Here is a 13,502-nt window from a genome sequence, read left to right as displayed (position 1 = left end):
CCAAAAAAAAAAAAAAAAAAAAAAAAAAAAAAAAAAAAATTAGTGGTTATTACTCAGCACTGAATATCTAACTAGAAAGCGTTCTCAGGGTAGCCGTGTGTAGGTTAAAATATGCTCTAAGTTGGATGGCAGTAGACCATTGAGAAATCTGTGCCAGTCTGTGCTTAAAATACCCTGGCAGTTATCGGGGTATTGTAAGAATGAAGAGTCAGTGGTGACCTCCTCCCCGCGGACTGCCTCACTCTTTTTCCTCTCTGTGCTGATTACTGGGCACAGTTGATTCCTGTTAAGAGCATAAATGTCACTCTGGACTCAAATCCAACATTACAGCTCACAACTGAAGTGTTTCCAGTCCCAGTTATAAACCTCTTTGCTCTCATTCACACTTGTGAAAGTCCTGCTCTGAGATGCAAAGGTCCCTGTAATCTCACAAGGATATTCTCATACTGTTGATTCTGCATTAGAAAATGAGAAACTATTGATATTTTCAGGGTGTGCTGTAAGGCTAGAACAAAAGCTCAATGGCAAATTCTTACTTGATACAAATATTCCAAGCAGTTCATAATTTGTCATTTAAAAGGAAAAGAAAAAGATGGTGAATTTTTGGATTCACCAAGGTTGATTCCTTCCTTGGTGAATCCAAAAATCCCTCTTGAAAAAAAAAAAAATGCTCTGAAAGTGTTCAGTTACTTTTCCTATTAAGAACAATATTTCAGGTGCCCACCTCCAGATAGAAAATTATGATCCCTGTTCTGTATGATGCTTAAAAACAATATAAATCCAAGTGCTAAATAAAGGACTGGCTTTAAATTGAAGATTCAAAAGTTGCATTTTATTTTAGGTTTCAGAAATGTAACATCTCTATATAACTAAATACTGTTTCTCTTAGAATAATAAAAGGATGGTCATCTTAATTCAGGAAATTGTGAAGAAAATACATGGAATATCACTATATTCTTTCAGCTTTCAGTGGGAGAACAAGATGCTGCAAAGGTTAAGTTAATTTGGGGCATTACCCGTGAGTATTTAGCTGATTAGGTATGCAGAGGTCCTCATTACAAATTAGTCTCTCCTGTGAAGCTGGCACTGAAGGGAGGGGCTTTGAGGACTCTGGGAAGCCTCAGAAATTCCACAGAGTGGGGCATAGTAAAAAGCAACTAGAAACAAAAGGGAACCACAAAAGAAAGTTTGCCCTGAGCATTTTACTGAGGAAATGGGCCTGAAGAAGAGAATTCTGTTTATACAAATAAATAAAGCTTCAGTGTTTAACATGCACATATGGGAGTATTCACCATCCAGAAACACAGCAAAGCATGAAGATAGGTCATAGAAACCAAGCTGCCTGAGAGCAGATGCTTTGTAACCTGAGCAGTGGTGTCCAGACTAGGTGCCTTTGTCCCTGGGCAGGAGCAGAAGGTGATTACAACACTGAAGAGCAGCTGGGGAGGGTGGGACTTCAGCTGCCTGGGATCAGGCTGAAGCTCCGAGCTCACATTTTGATATCTGAAAAGCCTTCCTAAAATGAAGCGCTTATTGGATTTCTTGCCTCCCTGGTTAGCCGGTGAAGACTCAGTATATTTACCTTCTTTCTGTGCGCTTTCATCTTTCATTAAAATTATGTGTGAATAGACCTCTCTAAAGCTCTGTAAAGTACACCATCAGAAAATCCTCTAGATTCTAGAGTCCAGAAAGAGGTTGGATCCGTACCTCTCACAGAAGTATAATCGCCTTAACAGAGGTGCCTTACCCTGGAGACCTCCCACAGCCCCTTGGAACTCTGCAGCTGGCCAGATCCATCATCTTTTGATCTTGACTCAGTGGAAGAAGTAGTACCGTTTGGGCTGCAGGTTGGAACCTGTGGCCACACCCCCAATACAGCCTGCATCGTTGGGACCCCCGTGCGGCCTCCAGTTAGGAAAGCAGGGATTCTTGCCACCCGCGGAAGAGAAAGAAATGACCATCCTTTATCTTTTCTTCTTTGTTCAGCGTGGCTGGACATACGATGTGAAATCTTTGTATCAGGACAGAAATCCCCGCTGATGCCCTCATTTCCGCCTAAGAGCCTGTGTCCTGACCTGCCTGTCTTTCTAGCTCTCTGGTCCCCCTCTTGGCATTCATTGCACCGTGTTCTTTTCTGTGTCTGCTGTCACCCTTGTCCTGAAGCTGCTCTTGATAAAATCAGCAACAAATTTTTCTACTTGCCCAAACCAGGGGTTTCACCCAGGAAACCCAGTAAAAGTAGCAGCCACTCCTATGTGTGCCAGCCGCTGTGCTAGGCACAGATTTTTAGGTCTTTTTAGTCCTCCTGGCATCAGGCACTGCTCCCACCTTCTAAGGAATCTTCTTCTGGACTTGTGATACTGCTGTCAGGTTTCAGATTCCTTCATTGACTCTTCTTACCCATTTCTTAAGTATTGACCATCCCCTGAGGGGTGATTCTTAGACCTCCTCTAGTTCACTCTTTGAGCCACTTTATCTGCTCCCATATCCTCAGCCACCCCCTCAATGTGGTTGGATTTCCAGATCTGAAAATTCTTATTTCCAGTTTCCTAGTGGACATCCCCACCGGATTATCAAACTGATAATCACATTCAAGAGGGTTTCATGCGAAAGCACACCCCCCTCCAGCGTTCCTTATCTCGGCTGACGGCCTCTTTGTCCGCGGCATCCTCCCGCTCACCCGTCTTCTGTCCGGATCAGTCAGCAGATCCTCTTGATTCTTCCTTATCAGAATGGTGGCCCCCCTTCCATTCTCCAGAGCATCTACTTCAACTCAGGTGCTTAGGTTCCTCTCAATTGAATTTACACCACAGCTTCCTGCCTCCCTGCATTCAGCCTCTAGCTGTTCCAGTCCATCCAACCACCAGAACTATCTTTCTGCAACAGAGATCTGATCCCTACTTAAAAGCTTCCAGTGGATCCCAGCTTGGTGGAGTAAGTCACAGTCTTCCAAACCTATTGTACCAGCCTCATCTCCCACCAATTACCCACCCACTATATTATTTCTCATTTCCAGGTGTTTATGTGTGTGTTGATTCTGCGGCTAAAACAGCCTCTGTGTCCTCTTCCGCCATGTGGAAAATTCCTATCCAACCTTTAAGAGCCAGGTCGGTCACCCCTAGCGGGCAGCCGGTGTTGGTTGAATGAATGGATGAGGACTTGCCCAGTCCCTCGTGCAGAGTGAGGCTCTCCCTGCTCAGCACTCTGGAAGCATTCTGTTCACATGTCTGTCCCATTTGTCAACATTTGCGTTGTAGGTGCTCTCTGTATCAGACCAAGCCAGGAGCGGTGATGTGTGCTTCATGTGCCCCTTCCTCTCCCTCTCCCATGGCAGACGTCGTTCCCAGCCCTCTTTACGACGGAGCCCAGACACAGGCTCAGAATCCTTCTCAACACGGCACTAGACAACCACTTTCAGCAGACCGGGGTCTGCACACAGTCTGAGGTCTGTGTGACATCCCCCAAAGAAGACTCTGCGTTTTTCCAGCACATGGGCCGCCTACCTAGTATGACCACTCAATTGCCCAATGAATGAGAAATGGGTTTTTCTCTTTTCTTTAGGGGGTTTTTCTTGATAACTACATGAAGTGTTGGTATTTTAACCTTAGGTTAGGTGTATATTATTTCATGTTACAGATAGATCTGTCCACGAGAATGTTTTCACAGCAAGAGATGAGCGAGGTGATTTGTTGAAACCCCTTGTTACTCTTTGCAAAGAATTCTTCACACACACACACACACACACACACACACACACACACGCACGCACGCACGCACGCACGTTCAGTCCACCAAACCACTGCCTGTTCCTTCGCCCTCTCTACAGATTCAGCCCACGGCCTTGCCTTACAGTCAGCACACTGCATGTTATTTCCTCTAGCCTTGCCTCCGCTTTATCTTGCACATTGTTAAGAGTTGGTTGGATAAAGCATTAAAAAAGATCAAAGTATCTATCCTTACATCCCAATTTCATAATATCTCTTTTCGGCAGTCACAAAAGAAAACTGGTGAGTCTGGGTAATTTTAAAACTAGTTAAAAAGCACTTCGAGGGAGCTGCTTTTTTCTATACTGTATGAAACAGTTAATATTAAATAGTAATACTCTCAGTAATCCATTTTCTTTATCTTTGACGCGGATACAGTAGCTATCAAAAAGATGTGTCAGAAACAACCAGGAAAATGTGAAGCACCTTTTCCATGGCTCAAGTGAAAGATGAAATATAATTATCATTATTGAGTTCAATGAGTTTCATTCACACTATCCAACCTTCTTTCATTCTGGTCACATTTTCAGGGTTTAAAAATGGAAAATGGGTAATAATAAATGAAGAAATCAAGAAAGTTCATATTTTTCTCGGTTTCCTTAATATACATAAGACAGCTGGTTGTGGAACACTCAAAGCAGAAGGCTCTTGCATGTCAGTCATAATGAGACTGTGCAATGCAATAAACAACGATGAGAAAACAGTAAAAGCAGAGGAGAGACAGGGTCTGGAAAAGCCTGCAGTAATCTCTAAAATCACAGTTCTGCTGCATCAACATATATCTGTAGAGCCTGTTCTCTTTACTGTTTAATGAGTCTGTTTAATGAGTCTGTGAATGACTGAAATGGTCTCCTCTCACCTTTTTACGTATTTTCTCTCCTATTATGTTCTCACCTGTCTTGTCTGGAAAATCCATCAGGCTAACTGTCAGGTAGGTTCTTCTTGATGTTTAATGTGATTATTAGGAGTATCCACAGCAGGAAGTGAAGTAAACAGACCGTGAGTGACCTGTGATGAATGATGAAACTAACCAGAAAAGGCAGATGCTAAATTAACAGAGAAACTTTTTGCAGATGCATAAAGCTATAGAAGCTGCAGACTGTAAGCACGTTCAGCCGTTGTGAACATCTATCGTAAGAGCTGAGCCTAAGGGATTACAGCAGCTCTGAATGATAAAGCAGGTTGCCTGCACTGTCCGGTTTCGCTGTGGCTGAAAATACAGCCTGCCCCCAGAGGGCTCAGTTGTCACGGAGTGGTATTATATCCTATGTGGCCATGAGCAATTCTGCTGTGAACTATCAGCTTTTATAGATTTGGCCAGGTCCAAGAAAAATTCACAACGATGTTTTTTGGTTTTTTGTGGTACGCGGGCCTCTCAACGTTGTGGCCTCTCCCGCTGTGGAGCACAGGCTCCGGACGCACAGGCTCAGCGGCCACGGCTCACGGGCCCAGCCGCTCCGCAGCATGTGGGATCTTCCCGGACCGGGGTACGAATCCGTGTCCCCTGCATCGGCAGGCAGACTCTCAACCACTGCGCCACCAGGGAAGTCCCACGATGTTTTTTCTTAAAAGATCTTTTTGATGTGCACCATTTTTAAAGTCTTTATTGCATTTGCTACAGTATTGCTTCTGTTTTTATGTTTTGGTTTTTGAGCCACGAGGCACGTGGGATCTTAGCTCCCTGACCAGAGATCAAACCCACACCCCGTGCATTGGAAGGCAAAGTCTTAACCACTGGACCACCAGGGAAGTCCCCACAATGATGTATTTTAAATCCCTGTTTTAAGTACGTATTCAGGCATGCCTTGTGCCTTGAAGAAAGAGAGAGACTAGGAAGAAATGGGGAGAGGTGGCATGTATTTTGTTAATGCTAAACTCATCCTTAGAGTTCAATCTGACATGGCTTAACTCTAGTCAAAAGAATAGTCGTTTGAAATTGCATAGGGGACAGAGCTGTTCATTTCTCCCCTTGGGGTCAGGGAAAGGGCGTATTCCTTCACCCACGTGAAGCAGCGGAACAAGCTCTTTTTAGGCCCTCAAGTGCAAAGCAGATACTTTATAAACCCAAACCATAGCTAAGCCCAGGAGAAGAGAGACATACATTTAAATTAGAGTGTGTTTGATGTGTGTGTGTGTGTGTGTGTGTGTGTGTGTGTGTGTGTATTGTTTTTAGCTTGAGCTCATTTTTATCTTTCAAGAGAAAGAATTATGTGCTACAGTTGCCATGGAACATAGACTGCTCTAATAGCTTTTCTAATTTTAATTTCAGAAGTCTACAGAGCAAATGAAGAAGGTCCCTACTATTATTCTTTCAGTCTCTTATAAAGGAGTCAAATTTATTGATGCAACAAATAAGGTGGGTACCGCACCTCTCTTTGGTTTAGACACCAGATACAGTCCTGAGTAAATGACCTAAAATCCTTTGCTTCCCATCATACCCAACCTCCCCGATTTTAATCACTCCTCACCCCTGACTGTCATGATCCCTAAAACAACTGTATACACACACACACACAGAGGGGCACATCGCATCTGGGGGCTTGATCTAGGATTCCTACACATATTTTGCTTTCACTTTTCCTTGGTACCTTCCTTAGTAGACTGTGGCCAATCAGTATCTGGCATGTCCCTTTGGATCCAGAGAATATTAAAACAGAAAAAAAAAATCATGTCTAGTGTGAAAATGTACCAGTGTCATCATTCCTCCACCAGAGGAAGTGTATGTTACCAGGTGAAGGGCCAGAACATTTGTCTTTTCATTGCTCCAGGGATAGGCCTGTCCTTTCTTTTGACGTATGTAATGAATACCTGACGCAGGGAACCCATGCTCTGGCGGTTACATCATATAATTGCATTTCGTTCTCAACTATTGAGATGGAAGCGAGGGTTCCAACTGTATTGTTTTCTTAAGAGACCCAATCAGAAAAGAAGCTCAGGCCGTGCTGTGACTCTGCGGTGACTTTGTGTTCACAGTGGGAACAGCTTGTGGGCCCTAAGGTCGAGTGTAGACATCTGGGTTGCATTTTACTTAGAAAGTGTCCTTTCTTGGCAAAGGTGAGAGTGCAGGTGCTAGACTAGAAAACTCGGGTATGACCACTCTCACCCTCCATAAATTCAAACCTGACCTGCTCCTCCTCCAAAACCCCCAAATGTCCTGCATTTTCGTCTTACATCCTTCCAACCAATAAAGTGTAGAAATAGGGGAAATGAGGTGATGCCCATTGGTAAACACCATTTGTTTTCTGGACTGCCTACCTAGTCCTCCCAGCTGGACCCACTCCACTCTGGAGAAAGGAAACGAAAGTCATGAAACAGGTGAATTTAAACAATGGAAATTTAGGACCACAGCAGCTGGATTTAGATCCAGGGAAGCGTCCCGTGGGCAGTGACCCTTGACCATCTATAATAAACCTGAGCATCTGAATCGACCAGTTCAAAGCCTTCCCAGTTTGTTTTCTGTAATGAAAAAGATTGCCATGTCAGCAGTCAGATAAGCCCAAGCTCCCCAAGGCTACTTAGAACCGCCTCCCAGGTTTAGAAGCAGTTCTGAAACTCAAGCCGAAAGCTGGTAACTCAGCCTGGTCATGCTAGTTGATGATACCCAAAGCACACTCAGAGTCAGATGCCTTGCGTGGAATGATGCTTCAGCCCGGCAATATGTCATTGACAGTTACTGCTGTCAGATTACAGTTATGGAAACTCTGATCAGAAAAATCCCAGTTGATTTGCTTTTCTATTTCTTGGAAGCAACTTTAGGTGCTGGTGCACAAACTTCCTTTAGCCCTAGATTAGAGTCAGTTGGCTTTAAAAGTTTCAAAACTTTATGGGACTCTGACTGAAGATAGCATTGCTTTCACTGTTATCTAAATTTCAAGAAAGGCTTTGGCATTTGGATTTTTTTTTTTACCTAACCTGGAGCAACTGTCTCTATCCCATTTGCACTTGAAAAACATGAATGGCAATATGTTATTAGCTTTATGAGTCTGACACTCTCTTAGATTAACAGCCTTAGCGGGCTTGGATTCTGACAGTTTCTGAACAAGTGGTATTTGCCCTGCGAAGTTTGCAGAGTCTTAAGGCTGTCATCCCATGAAGCTGGTGGTATGACTGGGTGCGTCTGTATTAACTGCATCCTCTCTAACCCACTCTCCACCATCAGGGGAAGGAGAGAGCGCTACCGGCTCTGTGGCATTTTGCTTACAGACAGATCAAGGGCCATAGATCTTGATCTCCCAGACTTTGAGGAAATGCTTCTGCTTCAGTTACCAGTACTTAGATGAGTTATTCATAGATCTCTGTTCACTAATGACTGCTCTGGAAATCTAAGCACTGAAAGATATGCGAAAGATAATTGTGTGAATAAAGACACTAAATAAAGAAGGCCCGCATTTCTTTCAAGCCCTTACAGTGTGGTCCTCAGCCTGTTTTCAAAATCCAGAGCAAAGGCAAAGTGCATATGTTGGTAGCAGGTGGAGCCAACCTCTCTATGACTATATGACAACGTGTGCCTGGCTTTTTTAGGAATTTGGGGACATCGACTTCAACACTGGGGCTGCACAGGGTCCCCATCCCAGTGTCCTGTGACGTAGTGACCTACCCTAGTCTAATGGTGGATAGGGAGAGAGGGTGGGTGACTCGGGGCTGTGGTCTAGGAGTTAGTGTGTGAGAAGCCAAAGCAGAGAGCTTGTATTAGAAGGTGGAAGAAAGAAACGGTGTAGAGCTGCGTTGGTGGAGTTTGGGGAAGGCTGAGAAACACCGCCAGCCAGGGCTGAAGGCCTGGTTTCAGGGGGCGCAGAGGAGCCAGTGTTGAAGGGTCGTCCTCAGGTTGTGGTATGAAAGGAACTGTGCTCATCCAGCAGTGTCGGCAGTGGCATCATGCGTGCCACTTGGTCCTGTACAAAGACCAGCCTCTAAGTTAATACCCACAGCAGGAAAGGAGCAGATTGATAAACTCCAGGTCCTGCTTTCGGTTTGCACCAGAGATTCCTCCCCTGGGAAGCATCTGGGGGGAACCACTTTGATTTGAAGTGAAGGACTTGTGACTCATAGACATCTGTGAAGACCTCACAATTTGTGGTGCTTGTGAGCACTAAGCCTGTAGTAAGACACAACCAGAGGTCACAGCTTATTGTTCATGTTTGATGTTTTCTTTTTTTTAAATGCTCATCATTTTTTTTTAATTAATCTTTATTTATTTACTTATTTATTTATTTGCTGCGTTGGGTCTTCGTTGCTGCACACGGGCTTTCTCTAGCTGTGGCGAGCGGGGGCTGCTCTTTGTCGTGGTGCACAGACTTCTCATTGCAGTGGCTTCTTTTGTTGCACACAGGCTTCAGTAGTTGTGGCACTTGGGCTCAGTAGTTGTGGCTCACGCTCTAGAGCACAGGCTCAGTAGTTGTGGCACACGGGCTTAGTTGCTCCGAGGCATGTGGGATCTTCCCAGGCCAGGGCTCGAACCCATGTCCCCTGCATTGACAGGCGGTTCCTTAACTGCTGCGCCACCAGGGAAGTGTGTGAGAAGCCAAAGCAGAGAGCTTGTATTAGAAGGTGGAAGAAAGAAACGGTGTAGAGCTGCGTTGGTGGAGTTTGGGGAAGGCTGAGAAACACCGCCAGCCAGGGCTGAAGGCCTGGTTTCAGGGGGCGCAGAGGAGCCAGTGTTGAAGGGTCGTCCTCAGGTTGTGGTATGAAAGGAACTGTGCTCATCCAGCAGTGTCGGCAGTGGCATCATGCGTGCCACTTGGTCCTGTACAAAGACCAGCCTCTAAGTTAATACCCACAGCAGGAAAGGAGCAGATTGATAAACTCCAGGTCCTGCTTTCGGTTTGCACCAGAGATTCCTCCCCTGGGAAGCATCTGGGGGGAACCACTTTGATTTGAAGTGAAGGACTTGTGACTCATAGACATCTGTGAAGACCTCACAATTTGTGGTGCTTGTGAGCACTAAGCCTGTAGTAAGACACAACCAGAGGTCACAGCTTATTGTTCATGTTTGATGTTTTCTTTTTTTTAAATGCTCATCATTTTTTTTTAATTAATCTTTATTTATTTACTTATTTATTTATTTGCTGCGTTGGGTCTTCGTTGCTGCACACGGGCTTTCTCTAGCTGTGGCGAGCGGGGGCTGCTCTTTGTCGTGGTGCACAGACTTCTCATTGCAGTGGCTTCTTTTGTTGCACACAGGCTTCAGTAGTTGTGGCACTTGGGCTCAGTAGTTGTGGCTCACGAGCTCTAGAGCGCAGGCTCAGTAGTTGTGGCACACGGGCTTAGTTGCTCTGCATTATGTGGGATCTTCCCGGACCAAGGCTCAAACCCACGTCCCCTGCATTGGCAGGCGGATTCTTAAGCACTGCACCACCAGGGAAGTCCCCTGTACTTTATTGTTCAACGGTCCCCTCCTAACCGCCGCATCTCTGTAACCCTACCCTGGTCAGATAGAGGGGGTGTTCAGCCTGCACTGGACGCGTAGAGTAATCGAAGGCCTCAGACCTTCACTAAGTGACTGCCCTGCAGTCACACAGCTAGCTGGTCATGGAGAAGGACTAAAACTTACCTTTCCCACCCCCTAACCTAACGCTTTTTCACTTTCGCTCCATGCTACCTTCCACCAGTTCGTTTGACGTGCAGTGGATACTTAATTAGGTGTTAATGACTCTTCCACTCCTTTTAGCCCCCATTAGACTGTGTGAAAGATGAACCCCCCAGCAAAGCACTTCTTTCCTTTTACTCTAATATAAAGTACCAGCTTTGGCTGAGTTCATGGGGAAGGGTTAGTTAGGTGCCTAGCTGTAAACTTGTAAACCTGTTACCTAGCAACTTGGGAAATGAATTGAGTCACTAAACCTGATAAGAAGGAAGAAGCAGAAAATGATCTTTAATTAAAAATGGAACTTGGATTAGATTTATACTAAAATGTTATAGGTAAATCACACCAGCTTTCTGTAGATCCATAGCCCAGAGGTACTCTAGCATGGCATTCTGCCAAGAGGGCTACAACTGCTTAGTTCCAGACCCATCTTCAGATCAGCAAGGTCTTCCAAGAGGTGACACCGTCCCCACGTCCAGTGCTTGGCTGAGGGTGGGTTGCATTTTGCCTTCCTGCTGTGACCCCCTCCTCAGTCTGCACATCCAGCTAAATTAGGAACAGTGCAGTGCCTGGGTTGGTTTGTTAGTTTGTTTTTAATTTATTTATTTTATTTATTTTTGGCTGCGTTGGGTCTTCATTGTTGTGCGTGGGCTTTCTCTAGTTGCGGCGAGCGGGGGCTGCTCTTCGTTGCGGTGCGCAGGCTTCTCATTGCGGTGGCTTCTCTTGTTGTGGAGCATGGGCTCTAGGCGCTCGGGCTTCAGCAGTTGTGGCACATGGGCTCAGCAGTTGTGGCTCGTGGGTTCTAGAGCGCAGGCTCAGTAGTTGTGGTACACGGGCTTAGTTGCTCCACAGCATGTGGGATCTTCCTGGACCAGAGCTCGACCCATGTCCCCTGCATTGGCAGGTGGATTCTTAACCACTGCGCCACCAGCGAAGCCCAGTTTGTTTGTTTTGAATGTCAGCTTCAAACAGGGCTTATGCTGTTTTTTTAGGCACAGATTAACTTGGAACTTTTGCCTAAACAAGTGCCGGTTGTTTTTTATAGCACATATTTCTAAAAAGCTCAGAGTCAAATTAAGAGTGTGTGCTGTCCTCATGTGCACCACGCTCTCTGCAGGTCTCCTCCAGGCAGCCCTCGAGCAGGGCTGCTGCCTCTGTGTGGGGGGCGCTCTCTGGATGGGTGCTGCATTGTCTCCCTCAGAAAAGGCCTGGCCTGCGGAGGAGACTCAGAGAAGGGCCCTACCTGTCGTAGTCAGGAGTGAGGGAAGCAGGGAGAGGCCAGTTTCTAGGCCCATCACTTTGCTATCAAAGACCCCCTTCTGAGACCGTCTCTGTTAATTGGCTGAACCAAACAAAAGTGTCTCTTCTACACCCACCAGCCAGATACCGCTTTAGCTATTTCTCTACATGATGAAAGGCAACAGACAAGAAAAAGAATCACTGCCTGTTGAAGGGTACTGAGCTGCCAAATTTTCTAGCCAAAGAAGCGACAGGGTGACCCCAGTCCTGGCTTGAGCCTTTTAAAAGCCCTAGTCTCCTTAGAACATGCTTAGATATGGAGGCTCAGCTGCGTAAAGGCGTCCACTGTAAACTGAGGAACATCACCTGTACCTCATGATGATGTCAGCTTTTAATTTATGGAGGAGCCACTAATGACAGGGTGGAAAGAATGTATCCTTCCTTGACTTCTCCAAGGAGGAAACAACTGTGCAGTCTCCATTTCGTCTCCAGCTGTAGTATCCTTAGTCTCGGAATCATCGTACACATAGAGAACTAGACTCGCTGTTCTGCAGAGGTGAACAGTGCAGACTGATGGCAGTGTCTCAGTGTTACCTAATGCACGTTTGTGTGCCCGATGCACAGTGAGGCTAAGCAAACCGAAGGTCAGAGTTTGGAGCAGAGAAAGGTTTATTGCAGGGCCAAGCAAGGAGAACGGGTGGCTCTTGCCCCCAAAATCTCCAAACTCCTCAAAGGGTTTCAGCAAAACATTTTTAAAGGCCAGGTGAGGGAGGGGCATCCCAGGGTATGTGATCAGCTCATGCACAGTTCTCTGATTGGTTGAAGGTGATCAATCCTTAGGCACTGGAAGGTCTGGGGGCTACATGCTCATGATCATCAGTAGTTAATTTCTTCCTTTTGGTGGTGGTTTTGAGCCTCTGAAAAACTCAGGGAATATGCATGAGATACTATTATCTGGGTACTTCTGAGAGGAGGTACAGCAGAGGACATGAGGGAGGGGTATGTCCTGAGAAGACTGCTGCTCAGTTACATCAGTAGTGAGATCCCAGGTCCTCACCACATTCTAGCACCACGGATATATTAGGAAGTTCTGTTCAAAATACCTCCCTACACAGTCCATTGCTATGAATTCATTTAAAGGCAAATTTTTAAAGTGCCAATTAGGATGACTGAGTGCCAATAACATGAGTTATTCTTAACTGATTGTAGAATATCTGTATTAGCTTGCCTTTCCTGTAGTTTAGACCATGGGAACAGAGGAATTAAAGTTTCAGCAGTGGGAGAGGAGGCTGATTTGGGGACATGGGGCAACACAGAGGAGGGCAGGCCTTGGAGTGTAAAAGACAGCCCTGGGCTCCTGGAGATTAGAGAAGTGGGGGCCGGTTTCCAGAAAATTGGGAGGGAGGATCCAGAAAGAGGAAATATTTCTTAGTGCTATAGTAAATTACCATAGACTGGGTTGCTTAAACCATGAATATTTATTTCTCACAGTTTTGGAGGCTGGAAAGTCCAAGATGAAGTCACCAGCAGATTCAGTGTCTGATGAGAGCCCCCATTCCCTGCTTCATAAATGGCCGTCTTTCTGCTCTGTTCTCACACAGCAGAGAGAGCCAGCTAGCTCTCTTGCCGTGTCTTGTAAAGGCACTAATAGCATTCACAAGAGCTCCACCCTCAGGACCTAATCACATCCTAAAGGCCCACCTCCCAAGCACCATCACACTGGGGGGCTAGAATTTCAAGATACAGACTTGGGGAGGATGCAAACATGCAGTTCATAATTAAGAGAGATCTCCAAAGATACACTTTACCTACTTTACACTTTTTCCCTGGGCCACAGTGCTGTCACACACCGTTGAAAATTGTCAGGAGTGACATCTTGTGAATTGGCAAGATTCAGGGAATTCAGTGCAATAAAA

At 45.6% G+C, this 13,502-nt stretch overlaps 1 protein-coding gene across 11 annotated transcripts in view; it reads left to right on the top strand.

The window, feature by feature from the left end:
- ANKS1B (ankyrin repeat and sterile alpha motif domain containing 1B) overlaps positions 1-13,502 on the top strand; it is an 895,734-nt gene that overhangs the window by 838,185 nt on the left and 44,047 nt on the right. For all 11 annotated transcript variants that reach the window (XM_007467172.1, XM_007467174.1, XM_007467175.1 and 8 more), the window contains 2 exons: positions 4,684-4,695; positions 6,034-6,120. In XM_007467172.1, the coding sequence (XP_007467234.1) occupies positions 4,684-4,695; positions 6,034-6,120 (99 nt within the window). The remainder of the gene's footprint in view (positions 1-4,683; positions 4,696-6,033; positions 6,121-13,502) is intronic.

Source organism: Lipotes vexillifer, unplaced genomic scaffold, assembly GCF_000442215.2.
Source record: "Lipotes vexillifer unplaced genomic scaffold, Lipotes_vexillifer_v1.1 scaffold237, whole genome shotgun sequence".
Classification (NCBI taxonomy): Eukaryota; Metazoa; Chordata; class Mammalia; order Artiodactyla; family Lipotidae; genus Lipotes; species Lipotes vexillifer.
Note: the sequence above shows the minus strand (reverse complement) of the source record. Positions and strands in the feature narration are given on the sequence as shown.